Source organism: Schistocerca gregaria, chromosome 1 (assembly GCF_023897955.1).
Source record: "Schistocerca gregaria isolate iqSchGreg1 chromosome 1, iqSchGreg1.2, whole genome shotgun sequence".
Classification (NCBI taxonomy): domain Eukaryota; kingdom Metazoa; phylum Arthropoda; class Insecta; order Orthoptera; family Acrididae; genus Schistocerca; species Schistocerca gregaria.
Genome location: NC_064920.1, coordinates 1029076353 through 1029093927, shown reverse-complemented (window position 1 = coordinate 1029093927; position 17575 = coordinate 1029076353). Strand labels below are relative to the sequence as shown.

Here is a 17575-nt window from a genome sequence, read left to right as displayed (position 1 = left end):
TTGACAAGTACCACTAGACACTTTTTGTGGCTTGTATGAACAACACATTTTAATATATTACCTATCTTGACCATAACCGGAATGAACCTCCAACAGCAAGGCTGCAGTCCTAACAAATAAAACATCTGAGCTCATCAATTGTAGAATCCGATGATAGTGACTCATCTCATCCTTGAAATACTGTGCCAAAACAAAACTAGAAAACTGGACAATGATCTTCCAAGTTGGAAAAGGCAAGAGTTGGAATGTGTGTGTGTGTGTGATAGAGAGTGAGTGTGTATATATATATATATATATATATATATATATATATATGTGTGTGTGTGTGTGTGTGTGTGTGTGTGTGTGTGTGTGTGTGTGTGTGTGTGCGTGCGTGAGAGAGAGAGAGAGAGAGAGAGAGAGAGAGAGAGAATTGGTAAACTTGTCACATGTCTCAATGTATGTGACATAGTAATTTATGGAACATATGAGTTACTAATTAGCTTAAAACTCATAGGTAATGGATTAATAGGTTTTGAGTTTCCAGTCCTCTCACAAATGTAAATTTTACTGTGTTATATCAGTACTTATTTTTTTATTATTGTCAAAGATTACAATAGTTGGAATAACAGTAGTGTACAATGTGTTATGTATTAAAGTAACACACATTTGGTAATTTTACAGTAATATTGATGCGCGAATCCAGCAAGCTGAACTAGAGTTTCAGCTTGGTCGTGAGGAGCTGAATCTACTTAGTCTTCTGGAGGAAGCACGGGCGCTGCAAACTTCATTGGAAGAAATTGACAGTGCACGAAATTCTCCAGAGAATGCATCTTTGTTCAGGTCAGTTTGTGTTCTCATCAAAATAAATTAAATGTTGTTCTTGGATTTCACTATACACATGGTCATTGCATTACATATATATATTTTTTAAAAAAACACGAGCATTACTGATCCTTCAAATGACAAGTGACTTTGGTCCTGTGCTTTAATCTTTGAAAAAAATTGTTTATTCAGAGAAAAACATTCAGAATTCAGAGCTTAGTGAACAAATTTTGTGGGCTACCCTACACAGATGTTGAAAGCTGTAAGATACCTCCACTGTATCTTTTCTGTGGTAGAGAAGCTAAGCTAAGATCACTGTGATGGACTTCGGATTTTATTTAGGTTCAAATGGCTCTGAGCACTATGGGACTCAACATCTGTGGTCATCAGTCCCCTAGAACGTAGAACTACTTAAACCTAACTAACGTAAGGACATCACAGACATCCATGCCCGAGGCAAGATTCGAACCTGCGACCGTAGCAGTATCGCGGTTTCGGACTGAGCGTCTTAACCGCGAGAGCACCGCGGCTGGCTTTTATTTAGTGCAGCTTGGAAAATGAGTGTGTTGTGTCATGTTTAATTACAATGGTACTTAAAATGATGGTCTCAGATGTTCGAAGAGCATTAGGGCCGACAAATGGCAGAATATGCAAAACTGCTACACAAAAAAAGTATGAGCAAAATTAATATTGCCACATCACTAACGACATGCACTGTAGTTGAACAAAGATCTAACACACACCTTTTGTGTACACCCACTGCAGCCATAAAAAAAATAATGGTTCAAATGGCTCTGAGCACTATGGGACTTAACAGCTGTGGTCAGCAGTCCCCTAGCACTTAGAACTACTTAAACCTAACTAACCTAAGGACACCGCACACATCCACGCCCGAGGCAGGATTCGAACCTGCGACCGTAGCAGTCCCGCGGTTCCAGACTGAGCGTCTGAACTGCTAGACCACCGCGGCCGGCATTGCAGCCTTCACAGCATGAAATTGTTGTTGGTGATTTATGTCTTCCCGTGGAATGGATATACAAGGGGTTTAAGGATCTGAAAACTGCATCACTTATCTGATTAACACTTTGCTTTTGTGTTCTGCATACCAAATAGTAATGATGGATATGTTGCAGCAGTGGAATTGCCAAAGATAGATGCCTTATATATGCAAACCCACAGAGAGCACTTAACAAATTCCTACAAATTTTAAGCACAGTATCAAGCGTTTTCTAAAATTTTCTCACTTATGTTTTTAACATCAAATATTTAATGCATTAACTCATTTGTAAAGTAATCAGTTATTTCAAGCTGTTTTATACACTATACCTGTATAGTATTGAGTCTATAGTATTGAGTCAGAAGAGAGACCCACCCAGATAGCTGTGCCTGTTAAATTGCAACTTCTGGGACAGGGAGATGTGCTGGCTCTAGATTGAATCCACCCAGCGCATCAATGACAAGGGTCAGTATACCGGCCAGTCTCTGGATGTGGTTTTTAGGCAGTTTCCCATATTCCACTAGGTGAATAACGGCCAGGTCCTGCCTCATTTATACAATTTGCAAACATTTAGAAATCTTTCGATGGCTTTCACATGTATAACACTACACAGACTGTTGAGGCATATGTATTCTGTCTCGGGGATGGATCACATACATGGTAGTGAAAGGAAAGGCATCCACCCACCTCTTAAATTAACCTTGCCAAATCTGTTCATAGTCATGCTGATACTCCACTAGTGTGGAACAAAGGCACAATAAAGAAAGAAACTGGTTCAAAACATAGAAAACTAGTAAAAACTCTTCAAAGAATAGTAACACTCATGTATAAAACAGCTTCAAATACTGATTACTTTGCAAATGAGTTACTGTATAAAATATTTGATGTTAAGAATATAACTGAGAAAAGTTTGGAAAGATTCGAAATTGTGCTTAAAGCTTGTACGAATTCGTTAAGTGCTCTCATTCTCAAATACTGGATGAATCAGGTCTTAAATACTGAAAGTCTGAGTGTTTGCATGCCATCTGTTAATTTTTAACTGTAATACATGCCTTATTGTGTTAGACTTTGAACTTAAGATTATACTGTACTCTTAATGAGTAGATTAGGACAGCATTTTAAATTTTAAATTCAGTCAATAGTTATATGAAATATTGAAAATCAAATTTTTGTTGCCCCTGGGAACTGTCAGATAGGTAAACTAAAACTAGTACTGCTTCTGGTTATGTACAGATTATCTATCATGCGCTGTAATTGTACATTGTGCCACATATTGTGGCTTTATTTAAAATGATACACCCATCTGTCTCATGTGGCAGGATGCAAGTTACCCTTCCCTGTCTGTCTCAGTCTCACTGGTTGTGACACTGAGAAGGTAGGCACATTGAATTCCATCTTCTGAAACTGTTTTGCTGAGGATCATCAACTTAACTACTTCCAAAATGAGAGATATTGAAATAACTGTCCACAGTACACCACTCAACAGAGGAAGAGCAAATGGGCCTGAAGGAATATCTGTATGACTTATTATAGAAATAGAAGAAACTGTTCTCCTATAAAAAGTAGTTTAGTAGGGATCACTGAAGAATTCCAAATGATTGTAAAAGGTGTGAGTCATTCTCTTTTCAAGAATGGTTCTTGGCTGGATGCATGTAACATCATGCTTATGTTGCTGAAATCGGTTTGTTTTAGAATTGTACATTTTATGCATGCACATATTCCACTTTTTCAAAACAGAAAATCTCATTCATAAGAATCAGCTTATCGTCCAGAAACAGTGACCTTGAGAAATTAAGCTTACAACAAGTTCTCCACGTATGCATACACCACCACTACTCTGTCACGCAAACATAGGAGTTACACTTGTCTGGTGTTAAATGTCCCAGGGGGGGGGGGGGGGGGGAGTGTACACTGGGGGCCGAACCGCATGACAACTGTGAAAGAGTGGTTCGGTGTGGAGCGACGGAGGAATGAAGTGTGGACTGCGCTAGTCATCATGGGGTTGTGGACCACTGCGGCTGCGGTGGGGATGGAGCCTCTCTGTCATTTCTAGACCCCCAGTTCACAATACGGTACAATAGGGAAGATCAAGATCATCCAGGGAAAAGAAGCATGTTGTATTAAGCATTCATTTAGTAAACATGAAAATGTCACAGAGATATTCATCCAACTTCAGTGGCAGATGCTGCAAGAAGGAAGTTGTTCATTAAGGAGCTATTTGCTGTTCATATTCTAAGAACAGTCAAGCAACAAGTTACCTACTGCCACATATATCTCGTGAAACTAGAGAAATTCAAGAGACCTACCAGCAGTCATCTTTTTCTATGTGCCTTGGTGAATGGAATAGAAAATTTGGTCAGGGCGCTGGGAGGAGGGTTAGGGGTGAGGGGAGAGATCTATGTGAAAAATACGCTACACCACACACTATAAGATGGCCTGCTAAGTATAAAGGTAGCTGCAGATTCCTATCTCGTTCATGATACATGTTTAATGTATGAGGGTGGTTTGAAAAGTTCTTGGAATAGGACAGAAAAAAGTAATTACATCACTGAAACATTTTCATCCAACGATGTTCCAGCACCTTGATCCCATCTTGAAAATGAGTTTCCTCCAGGCCTGCAAAATAGTTGTCAACTCTGGCTATCAATTCTTCCTTTGAAGTGAATCTTCATCCACCAAGAAAAATGTTTAGTTTTGGGAAGAGATGGAAGTCTGACGGAGCCATATCAGGTGATTAAGGTAGGTGTGGCAACAATTCATATCTTAGTTCGGGTAATTTTGCCATGACAATGGCACGTGTGTGTGGGCGCGTGTCAATAGGTGCGGCACCATTCTTGCAGATAATTTTTTAATTTCTAATTCTTCAGTTAAAATGTTTCAGATGACATCTGGCAAGCATGAGCAATTTCATGGACTTTCAATTGGTGATCATCCATGACCATTTTGTGCACTTTTGCAATGATATCTGGAGCAGTGACACATCGTGGCTGACCACTGCCTAGGGATCATCATCTAAGCTCTCCCAATCAAATTTGAATTCATTTGTCCACTTGGCAACAGTTGAATATGAATTGCTTTCGTACCTTTATTTACGAAGTACTTAACCACTGCCTGAATCTTGATTTTTTTTTAATTTTCGCAAATCACTACGCGACAACAACAAAAGAGCCACATCACCACCACAGCTTTCTTCCAAGAGCACAGACATGACACGTGTTTATGGGCAAAGGTCCAATGAATATCATGTGAACAACTCATGCTAGCACTCATCTCTCGTGGTGATTCCGAGAACTTTTCAAACCACTCTTGTACAAGTGGTAAGCTAAAACTGCATCCAACTGTTCTCACAAGCTGGCAGATGTGTATAGGGAAACATTCTCAAAAGGAGGTTGGGTAACATGCAGTGGTAAGAAGCAATATACCACATGACCCTCAGTAGCATCTTTCTGCCACATCTGAGTGTAACATATACAGTAGGGTGCATGTAGATCATTTAGTGTTGATTTTCACGTCAGTTTGGATATGCTGAGGTTATGTAGTCAATATAGTGTTTATTATGGGAGGCATAAAGCATATGTGACAAGTATTATGTTAAGAAGCAAAAGTGATCATTTTCCAGGTATGTAAACTCGGCTAGCCAGAGTCAGAAGCAGAAACTGTGGGTGGGTGTAATGCTCTTTCCTGTGTAGTGTGAAGTGCAGGACATTGACTGAGAGCATAGTGGTGACCCCTGAAAAGTATTCTGTCACTCTCGGTGCAGAATGATATAGGTATGGTGAGAACCAGGGAAGTAAAATATCCAGGCTGAACCAAAGTTATTATCAATATTTATGTACCACAGGTAATGGAAAGAAAATATTTAAAGATTACCAGCTACTCCATGCTGGGGATCCAACCACTCCATCAGGGATCTTGGACAGTGGAATAAGGGAAGCATGCATTGGCAGATTATGTTAAAAATAACCAAGAACCAGTTCTGATGATGTAAATAAAATAGATGTGTGCATGTGTGTGTGTGTGCGCGAGTGCACACCTTTCCTTTTTTTCCCCTGAGGGAAGTCTTTCCGCTCCCGGGATTGGAATGACTCCTTACCCTCTCCCTTAAAACCCACATCCTTTTGTCTTTCCCTCTCCTTCCTGAAGAAGCAACCATCGGTTGCGAAAGCTAGTAATTCTGTGTGTGTGTGTTTGTGTGTTTTGTTCTTGTGCCTGTCTGCCGGCATTTTCCCGCTTGGTAAGTCTTGGAATCTTTGTTTTTAATATATTTTTCCCAAGAACCGGTTCTGATTGAGGTCAACAAAGAATGCTTCTTAAAGTACCAAAAAGGAAGGATCAATATTGGAAAGCTGGACTCTAGTGCCAGACTAACAGCTTTCACAATAGAGCATTGAATGGGCAGTTTTTGGAGAAGATCGAAGGTAAAACAGATATGGTAAGATCTGTTTTTGGCTGACAGATGAAACCATAAAGAAGGAAACAGAATAACTGATTGTTATTGTATGGGAACAAGCCACCGAAGAGAAATTATTGCTCTCAAACAGCTGTCAAGCTCTCAGAAGAAACAGGTTTGCAATTAAATCTCAACAAAACAAAAAATTTTGTGCACCTGTACATGAAAGTCCACACTGAAACATTCAGACAAGTAAAAAAAATTAAATATCTGAGAATCTTTTACAATATAGCAAGGTATGAAAAATATGAAATTACAATTAGAATTCAGAACACAAGCCATACTATGGCACAAATGATCAGCTGGAACTTATGCCGAAATTGCTATCAGTGGTGCCAAAGAACTGCTGGGTCTGTAAGTCAGAAAGAGTTGAAAACGAACATGCGAAATTACTGTGGGACTTCAAAATTCAGACAGTTCAAATGCTGGAACACAACATATCAGACATCTGGCATAAACCAGTGTATGTCATCCCAGTGATTTGCAGCACATTGTGAGCAGTGCCAAAATGTCTTAGTGGCTACTTGCAAACCATTGGTAATCACAAAATTCATCTGCCAATACATCATGCAGTTCTAGACACTGAGAAAGAGTCCAACTAGTCAAAATACAGCATAGTAATCTCATTATCTGTACTTACAGATATAATCACAGTCGCATAAATGCATGAGAAAGTGATTTCACACCACTAGATAAAGTAATAACTATAATTTACTCTGTTTCCCTGAAATAATTTGTATCTCCATTTCTGTGCTCATTAATAGTTGATACAAAAAAAGTGTGTTGTGACAATGAAGAGCAACGTGAGCTATTTTCTGCTCTTCTTTGTAGTTTTCTCTGTCATTGAAATGAGTTATATCAAAAGGATCTCTTTTCAGCTGTGTGAGTGGTGCAGATCGAGTGACACTGCATGCTATCTCTGTGGACTATGATGTGAAGAGCCCACGGTTTGGAGCCAGTACCCGTGACTCTGCCCCAGGACTGTATGTTGAATGGGCTGCTGCGGACTGTGGCATCATCAAGGGTGACAGGTAATGTGTGACAGAGTTTTCTTGATATCTCCTCAGTGCAAGGCACTTGAAGGGCTAAATGTAAAGGGCTAAATGTAAAGTAGAGCAGTAGACAAATATCTTTTTGGATCAAACGTATGCATTTCATTATGAGGACTTTGTTATAGTTTTGCACAAGTTAGAGTATTATGCAATTAAAAAAAAGTTCACAAATTGTTGTTTCCATATGTAGCAAACATTTAGTGGGTGGGTGTCATCCATTGTCAAAAAACAAGAAATAGAGTTCCATCTGACTGAGGCGCTGATAATTCCCGGGGCTCTGCAGGTTTTTATTCTATGTCCATTGCTTGTATTGCTGTGTTTCAATTATATGGCACTCAACAAAAAGAGTGCTTAAAAAAAATACAGCAGTGTGAAATATAAGGCCATATCTTACGTAAAAGAGACTGTTGCTTAATTGCAGCAAAACATGGTGATCACGCAAAACTGCTGTAAAAGTGTTTTGTTTTGTTGTCACACATCAGAAATCAAAGAGTATAACATTTAATTTTCTAGGGACTAAAAGTAGATAAGCCTTCTTGGAAAACAATATGTGGAAATTAGGTGCTGCTGTCTTAATAATAATAATAATAATAATAATAATAATAATAATAATAATAATAGTCACTGAAATGATATTTAAAATTGTTTATTTCACTTATTTTCATTTCATAATGTCCTACTGACATCATTTTTGGGGAAAACTCCGAATTTGCAGAGAATGTCCTTTAGCCTAGTGTAGGGCACTCAGAGCAGTCTGTGGTGTCAGTTTGTAAATTTTATGCGCATTGTTAACCAGATGTCTTGAACTCGAGTTCTGTCATCCTTTTACATAATTTCCTTTAAGACATTTGTATTTAATAATATGTTATCATTCAAAAATAACAGCAGCAGCCATTCAGTGAACAATAGACAGAAAAACAATTCAGACTTGAATAATACTTTCTTAACCATTGTACAAGAATGTATACACTATTTCGCAGATTCCGTTTTCAGTGTGCGTATTGCAGAACTGAAAATGTTATTAACAAAGCCTACGTTTTCAAATCTAAATTCAAAGGCTTCCTTGTGGTACTTTTTGCTACAATATTTTATTTATGCATATACTCACACATCCTACATGTAGTGATTTGTTTGAACAACAACTAGCTTTGGCTACGTGGTCCCACAGAACCACAGATGAAAATAAAAGTTAGAAGCACCTCATAGTGACAATGGTGAAATATGCACTAATCAAAGTTGTAACAACCACTAACAAAATTAGACAGAGGAAAAGCAGTAATTCATCTGGTTTTGGATGTCTGTAGGACAAAGTCAAGTTACTGAAATCTTGTAGTGTTTGAGAAGACCTTCCATAAACTACAGTTGTTACAAGTCACTGATTGCAGGTGTAGTTCGTGAAATGCACAGTAATAATGTTCACTTAGAAAAGTGGGGATAAGCAAGTAATGTCTAAGTACATATCCATAACATAGCCTTCAATCTTTCAAGTGCTTTTGAATAAGTTGTACATGGTAGAAAATAGGTGCATATTTCAGATGGGGTTTTGTTTTTAGCTTGTCATCTGTAAAAGTTACTATACAAGGGTGTACCAAAGGAAACCCAGTATAACATTGTTGAGGGTGGAGCTTGTGTAATACACAATTCTGCCGCTAAGCATGTGTAGTGCAACTCCTTGCCAGTTCAGTGCCGCCTGTGTTGTCAACCTGGCTTGTTCTATTTAAAATGTTTGTTTTTGCTGTTTTGTTCTTGTGTCGCATATTTTATGTCAAGTTTAAGTGAACAATGTGCAACTGTGAAACAGGTTGATGTTATGGGAAAAATTCAAATGTATGAGTGGTTTGCTCAATTTAAAAATGGCGATATGACAAACCTTATTCTCATTTCTAAAGATGAGTACAAAGAATGTTTAGAACAGAGGAAGCACCAGTGGGACACATGTATTAGTTGTAATGGAGAGTATTTTGAAGGAGACAAGGTTGTTTTGCAAACAATTTGAAAATATACAGCTTTTAAAAAATAATTCTGGTTCTTTTTGGGCACCTCCTCATACAACAAAACCCATACTGAAACTAACAAATTAAGTTTGGATAGAAGCAAAGAAGAAAGTAATCCTCTTGGCAATTTTGTTATTGTGCTAAGACCTTTTACTGTGCAAACCAATAAAGGAACTGTGAAACTTACAGTATAATGGTAACAGGACTACCTACTAAACACATTTGTATCCATATAGTAAGTAGAAGACCATTGCAGTATAAACTCCAACAACAAAATAAAGTCTGATGAGCCTTCTGTTACCGTTACACAGTTGCTTCTAAAGTCCTTGGAATCACATAAAAATTATGGGATAATAGTTTAGAAGCATAAGAATCAAACACACTGGTTTCCATGGAAAAAATATAGTTTATTTCCATAATATTTGGTCACTTAGTACTACTTTATCTCACCATTATCTGTACAACCAATATGAGACTGTTGCTGAAAAATTCCACACACCTAGGCTAAATGAAAAAACTCGAGTCTCTCCAATTAGTAGCAAAAAGAAATATAACTGCAAATTTTAAACTAATTTTACACTCTTGAAACACAACTTTACCGACATCTGTGACTACACACAGACACTTCTAACAGTAAACAGTAGTCGCTCTAGCTACTGAGCTCTTGTTCCTTCTTTTCCCCAGGAAATGTGCATGTATTCACAGAAACACCCAAATGCACACAGCCACAGCAAGACTGATTATCAATTACTGAGAGCTGATGGAGGTCCACAACAAACCCATCTATTTCCCGAGTCCACAACAACGCCAGAAAAACTAGGATTTCAAGCCAGTGAACTCCAGTTACTGACTACCTCACAAAACATTTAAAAGTAGAAAAATCTAGCTTTTGGAGCTTGAATGTTTCTTCCTTTGGGATGAAAGGGGGCAGTTGGAAAGGAGGGCAGGTCACTCAGACCCCAGGTTGAGGGGTATTCACCTCTTATGAAGCCAGTACATCTATTCCTCAAAACAGGTTAATCCCTCTCAGTTTCAAGTCTGAGGAAGCTGCCACTCCTTTCCAGCTTTCACCAACCTATACACCGTCCTCCCAAGGAAAATACAATGCAAGTTCCAGAAGCTATAGTAGAAGCAGTGAAAGAAGATCCCTGACAGTTGCAATGGGCTTGGTGCAGCTACTTCACACATCTTCCTTAACCAATCATGTAACATAATTTTGTATACCATATATTTGCAAATAATCAGCACAGACATTTTCCTGAATTTAATGAAAAAAACTGGGATGAGTGGATTAATTTTCATATGGTTAGTACTGCTCCGCTTCCAACAACAGATTCCAATATACTGTAGCGATGTTGCGACCTCAGTCTGTGACATGTTAGTAGCACATTAGAGGTGAAGTATTAATCACATATTAACTTGTTAATTATGGTTACAAGTGATCATCATTGCTCATACACAGTTAAAGAGAAACTTAAAATTATTGAAGAAGCAGAGGACACTGAAAACTGTCCAGTGGGAGGAAAGTACAATGTGAGATAGCGTTGTATTCATGACTGGCAAAAACACAAAATATTTCTTCAAGAAACAAATAGTAATTGCAAGCATTCCGTAGCTGTAAAGCAAATAATCCAGACCTTGGGGATGAGGAGGGACGGGGGTGTTTGAATGGCTCTGCAGTAATATAGATGAGAAGCAACAATATGGATGCACCAACTCAAAGCAATGGCTTCAGCCAAAGAAATAGGCAGCACTGATTTCAGAGCTAGTTGGAGCTGGCTATCAAGATGGAATAGGCTTTTGAAGGAAAATTACCTTCACTTAACATCTTCCAGATGATGATAAGGAAAAAGTAGTGAATTTTCATCACCTCGTAATAAATTTGAACTGTGAACATTGATATATATTATCAAAAATTGCTTATGTGGATCAAACTCGAGTCTTTTTGAGATGCTGCTCGACAGCACCGTGAGCACGAAAAGGGACTCTAGCATCATGATAAGAACTAGTGGCAGTTAGAAGCAAAGGTGTACAGTGATGATGTGTGTAATTGGTGATGGATGAAAGCTACCACCTTACGTGATATTTCAAAGGGAAACTACTCTGAAAATAGCAGTGAAAAATGAATCCAACCTTGTGATTGACTGGGTGATGCATATTTGGTAAAGTCACCCTGGTGTATTACTGAATTTATGAAAGACATTGATCCTGCACAGCTTCCTCAGACGCACAACTGAGGAAGTGCAAGATAAATTACAAACAGGGAAAACTGATTTGGTCACTATCCCTGGAGACATAACATATATGTTGCAGTTACTATATATGTGTATAAATTGGCTATTTAAGGCTGCACTTAAGCAGTGATATACACAATAGATGGTTGATGAAAACCATAAAATCACGCCGAGAGGAAAAATATCAAGCAGCCACATTTGTGAGTGGATGAAGTGTGCACAGAATTCCATTGTGCAACCACTGAAGGAAACATCCTTAAAAAAATGTTATCACAAATTCACTGGCTAGAACCAAGGACAATGACAATGATTCTTCTGGTAGTGATGGTGAATAGAATCATTATGTTAAAATATTTTTTGTAAATAAAACAAATTATAGTCAACATTTCTTTTTTTCGTCCTACTCCATTAAAACTATAGTGTGCAGATTATTCACATACATACAGTGTGTCTCTATGGCAATGTGTGGCTGCAGCTCCACAAGCGAGTACTGTTTTCACTTGCTGCTGTTTGCAGTTCAATTGAAAGCTGGCAACAGCACTGCCAGTTGTCAACGGTGATCTTCCATTGTCTCCGCTATAGGTGGCATTTTTCTACAGGTGTGTGTGTGTGTGTGTGTGTGTGTGTGTGTGTGTGTGTGTGTGTTTGTTTTTATTTAGCCTGTTCCAGGCAAGCCTAGTCGGCCATTCTCTCTCCTTGTAATTTTAGTTTTCTCCATTTAATTTTCCTTTCGATTATGGTCTGATTGCTTATGCTTCATTTAACAGGCCTTCCTATAGGTTTTGCATCTACTTCTGCTAATTTCAGCCTTCTGTTCTAAGCTGACTCCTGGTAGGATGTGGCTTGATTTTTCTGTACACTGAGGCATAGAAAACATATTTCCGACATCGAAGGAAACCATGTAACATAGAGGCCAAATCAAAAACTTTCACATTTATTCTTCCAGCACTTGAAATCTTCCTTGTCCAAAATGTCCATGGATGATGCCACAGATACATCCCTTGGTAGTGAGTGTGGGCAACTGTTTTTCAGGGCTGCAGCTAGCCACAATATCAACAACAGGAAATCACACACATTCTGTGGTTGCATTCACCACATTTAATGTATGTAAATTCATTCCACAAATTAAAATTTGGGTTAATTAACATCCCTATGCATCAACTCATTCATCCACAAATCAAATTGTACGTTACAAAGTCATTTTGATGAAGCATCAAATATGTTGTTCCTTAACCACCACTGAAACGTATGGAAATCATTTTAAACTCATATTTACATCAGTATTTTAGTAAAAAATGTTTACAATCATTAGACATTGCAATATTTGCCATTTGCAAACTATTACTCACTGGACACCTTGATTCAATGCCTTGAACTGCTTATGATATATTATGGGATACCCAATACAACTGTCGATTTCTGTGGAAATAAAGAGATGCGTTTTTATGTCACAAAGCACTTGCTTTCTTGGACAAACCTACAGCTGTTGCAGACATCTTTTTGTGTTTGAATCCAGTAAAACAAGAGGGCATTATACAATAAGGAGTCCTTGACCTCAGTTTAACACTGGTGTATGTGTGTAATGTCTCAGAATGCCTGTGACTACAGTTTAAATTATGAAAAGCAGTACATATTTTGATGACCTGTAAGATTAAAAAATGATTCAATATAAAGTCAGTACAATGTAATGTGAATTGAGATGAAAAATTTAATTTATGACATATTCAAAATACTTTAACATAACAAAATGCATCATATCCCTTGCTCGCAACAAATGTGTCGTGCCACTTCTCTGTAACATCATTCTACACAGATCTTACTCGTGTCCTAACAGACATCTGTAACATAAATTAGAATTTTTAGTTTTTGGACTGCAGCTGATACAGATAATTTGCTCTTGGAAAGTAAACCTGTTATTAAGAACTCAAAATTTATGAACATAATTATTTTGTTTATCACGGAACTGTAGGTTGCTCGAGGTGAACGGCAAGCTGGTGATGTCTGGCAGCAAATCAGCAGCTGATCTGCAGCGGTTGCTTTCTGTGTCCCCGGCACCCGCACAGTTGGTGGTGCTACGCACTCACAGTCACAGTGATGCAGACAGTGAACACGGGCATCAGAGTACCTGCAGCAGCCAACTGGAAGTGACACGGGAACGGGAGCGGGCCGAAGACGCCGAGCGTGACAATGTGCGCCTCTCACACCGCATCTCGTATCTGGAGGAGCAGGTGGCTGAACTGCGGAGGGCTGCCACTGCCGCGACATCTGCGCATCCTGCCACTGCTCATGGCGTGAGGGCCGACATTACAGCCCCCACTGAGGGCCTGCTGCAGGTCAGTTTAAATGGTTCTTCTTTTAACTTTCAGTGATGTACACCTACAGATAAAAAAATTATTAAGTTCTGGCCCTTATTGGTATGAGCAAAAACTTTGGACACAAGGGGGAACTCTGAGCTGCAGCATCTGATGGAGTGTGACTTGGGGATGCATGAAGCTTGTCGGTTCCATATTGCTCTGCTCGTATAGTGGCTAAGCCTCACAGTATTTGTGCAGAGCCTTTGCCTCCCACATACAGCTCTCCATAACATCTCAGCTCCCTTCTTGAAAGGGGTCATACTGCAGTCTTTCTTCGTATTTCCAGCTTTCTATGAAGGGTGTTGGTCTCTGGAGCAGATGCAGTATTATTCTTCCAGTTGTGTTCATCATTATGTTTTGTAACATCATTCTTTGATATTCCACCTCTTTCTTGTGTCACCGACGTTATCTACAGTTGTTGATAATGTAGACCATAAAGAATTTTTTGACAGGTGATAGTCTCCTGTCTGCTCCCGTGACAATAAGAAACAATGTATGTGACTCACTATTCTTCTTTCTTTAGCCAGTGGTGGTGTCACCACATCTGTGAGCTGACTGATATGAGAATCCATAAGCTACAGCCGGCCTGCCATTTGTCCCCTTCTTGAGAATACATTCCACTAAAGAGTATAATTTTTCTGTATTATAATGAAAATAGTTTTGTAGGATCTTTTGGGTCCCTTAAAGCTACCACTCTTTACTGACATACACAGTCTTGTTGCCAAAAAATGCGTGTATATCTCACGACGAATGTTACATATTTTGACACATAGAAATAAACTAAGTTTATAAGTAAAGCAAACATGGAAGAGGTAAGGTTGCAAGGAAGTAATGAAATGAAGGAAACCACCAACTCTTATACAGAAGGATACAAAATGAGCAAGAACAGAACAAATACAACCAAAGGAATCTGTCTGTCAATATTCATCAAGAAAGTTAATAAAATGATGAAGTATTTCATTATTCAACTTAAGCAAATGTAATAAAAATAAATACAATTAAAAAGTAACTATTAACACCTTAACGTAAATTAAAACTACTGAGAGTGTTTGGGCTAAGGTGCAAAACTGCATATTAGTCAGTACCCCCATAAGTAACGTTCATGGTAAATAGATTACATTATAGAATAAAGTTATTAAAAGCAACCATTATGCAGAATAGAAAAATATGACAAGTGACTTGAAGTATTTTAGAACTTGGTAGTTTATCTTCTTCTGCACCACTAGGATAAAATACAAAATCCTGGTTCACATTTGGGTTTTTGATCCTGTCAACCAAAACAGAGAGAGAGTTACCATACAAACCATAACCTGCCCTAACATGTGTAACACTAAAATGAACATTTGCAACTAGCACCCCACAGTGACAAGTCATCTGATCAGTTAAAAGATTTCATGCATAATAAGGCAATTTTCAATCCAGAAGTGAGTTAGGACTCTATTGTGCCTCTGTGTCCCTGGCTGCACAGTAGCTTTAACCGAATAGAGCATGGTGTTCCTCATTTCCTTATTTCTTGTACTGACTTCAATTTCATTTTTGTGCATGTATAAATTGAGTAAATGAAATACAATGACTTACTTTTTACAATACCAGGACTAAATAAAACTGCTTTTGATAAAGAATGAAATTAAAAATTACATATTGAAGCCCTTTTATATTAACAGTTTTATGACAGTATAATAAACTGATGAAATGTTTAAGAATCTGTAATGATAATGTTTACAAAACAAAAATAAAATCTGTTTTTGATTACTTAATTAACTTTTTACACAGAGATGGAGGTTTCAATTACAAATTCTGTGAATGAATGCAACTCTTTATTGAAACAATTTCATCTGTCTGATGCAAGAAGTGAGTGAAATTCCTTTTTTGTAATATAAATTGATTTCATGTACACTCATAACTAATTCTAGTTTTCATGTGATCTGTTTACAGGTGTTTCAAAAAGGACCACAAGTAACGGCCCTAGTTGCAAACCTGCCAGGCATGGCTAGTCCCAAAAATTGCCTGCCAACACTACGACCGAAGTCAAGGACCCAAGATTCTCATAGCAGCAAATCTCTAGACTTTGGTGGGAATTCAGATTGTTCATCATCGGGGGGACAGTTTCATCATCATAATCATCATCATTATCATAGACATAATAAACATAGCTTACACAGTGCCCGAAGCACCAACTCACTGGATGCAAGCCATACCAGGATATCTGCCTCAAAACATTTATTACAACCTCGAAGCAGACATCAGCTATCAGAGACCCACAAGTTAAGGAATGGGCATCACACATCAGATTCATATATTTTAGATGGTTCAGATACTTTGGAACAACAGAAGCATACAAGACATAAAGATCCCGAAAAATCCCACCATCATCGGAAAAGTGACAATGGCCTACCTACCTCAGAACATAAAAGCACCACAAGAAACCTTAGAAGTGTGAATGAAACACTCAGAGATGGAAAGATATGCAAATCCTATGAAGTGCGGAGTGTTAAATCCATAGACTCTGAAACAGAATTGAGAGGAAGTGCAAATCATAATCAGTCTGATAATCATGATCACACAGATAACCAGAGCAGCAAGTCCTCCGATTACACTTCTGAATCATCTGTAATTATGCTGCGTCAAAATGGAGACAATAGCAAACTCGGAAATAATTCTGTACCTAGAGAAACAAAACCACAAAGGCCGACACCTCCAAAGAAACCACTACGCCTCTCCCTGCAGCGGGCAACTAGTCTGCAGTCTGTTACCTTGTCACAATCTCTGTTACCAGCTGCAACACAATTGTGTTCCACAGATACTTCTCATTTACGGAAACTGACAAAGAGAAACCACAGAACAGAGGATTCAGTAACTGCTAATGACAGAACTCCTTCTAGAGCAGAGTCTTGTCAATCAGCACTAAGGTGGCCACCATCAACTGAAAGTATTCATCAGAATTCTCTACTTAATACATCCCGTACCAGCATTATAAGCACATCTGGAAATTCTGAAAAGTGGTACTAAAATGATCAAATTTAGCAGCTTGTTTTGTAGTCAAAGCTTTTGTGTGTTGTGTCTGTATTTTAGATAAAGCAGTAAAAACAATAATACTCAAATTTGTGATGAACAGGAGACATGTATATCAAAATGTCATACATGTAAAAATTCAGTGTTGTGTCTGTGGGAAAATGTGCGAGACTTCATAAGCACATTTGACTGTTCCTTCAAGTAATTTGTAATGGTGGAAGTAAAAGCTTTAAATAAATGACTGTGGAGAATAAAGGGGCAGAAGGAGACCGAAGAATATTTTAAGGTCTCAGATGTTTCCATTTGTATTAGGCATCAAATGATTATGTACAAATGCTGGAAAGCAATAAGAATGTATATTTTGTATTATGTATATTTCTGAATAATTACATATTATTTTTGAAAAATTAAAGCATACTTTCTTTAATTTGATATTGTGTTTAGCAATTTTGCCCTGATGCTACACTGTTTACTTCTGATGAAAATGACTTACATCTCATTAACATGCCTATTGTCTGTAACACGACACTACAATAGTCTGTAGAAGACATATTATTCCACAAATAAAAAAAGTGAATAGTAGTGTACACTTTAATTACTCCAGAGTTTTCAGATAATTGTAGTGCATCTTGCAATTACATAACCCAGTACTGAATATGCCCTCTTACAGTATACAGT

General features: G+C 38.1%; 1 protein-coding gene across 1 annotated transcript in view; it reads left to right on the top strand.

Annotated features, from left to right (window-relative positions):
- The window catches only part of LOC126279034 (uncharacterized), a 587657-nt gene extending 570332 nt beyond the window's left edge, over window positions 1-17325 (top strand). Inside the window, exons 6-9 of the mRNA XM_049979436.1 lie at window positions 664-822; window positions 7130-7282; window positions 13501-13864; window positions 15821-17325. Of these exons, the coding sequence (XP_049835393.1) occupies window positions 664-822; window positions 7130-7282; window positions 13501-13864; window positions 15821-16894 (1750 nt within the window). The 3' untranslated portion in view covers window positions 16895-17325. The remainder of the gene's footprint in view (window positions 1-663; window positions 823-7129; window positions 7283-13500; window positions 13865-15820) is intronic.
- Window positions 17326-17575: the final 250 nt, after the last annotated feature.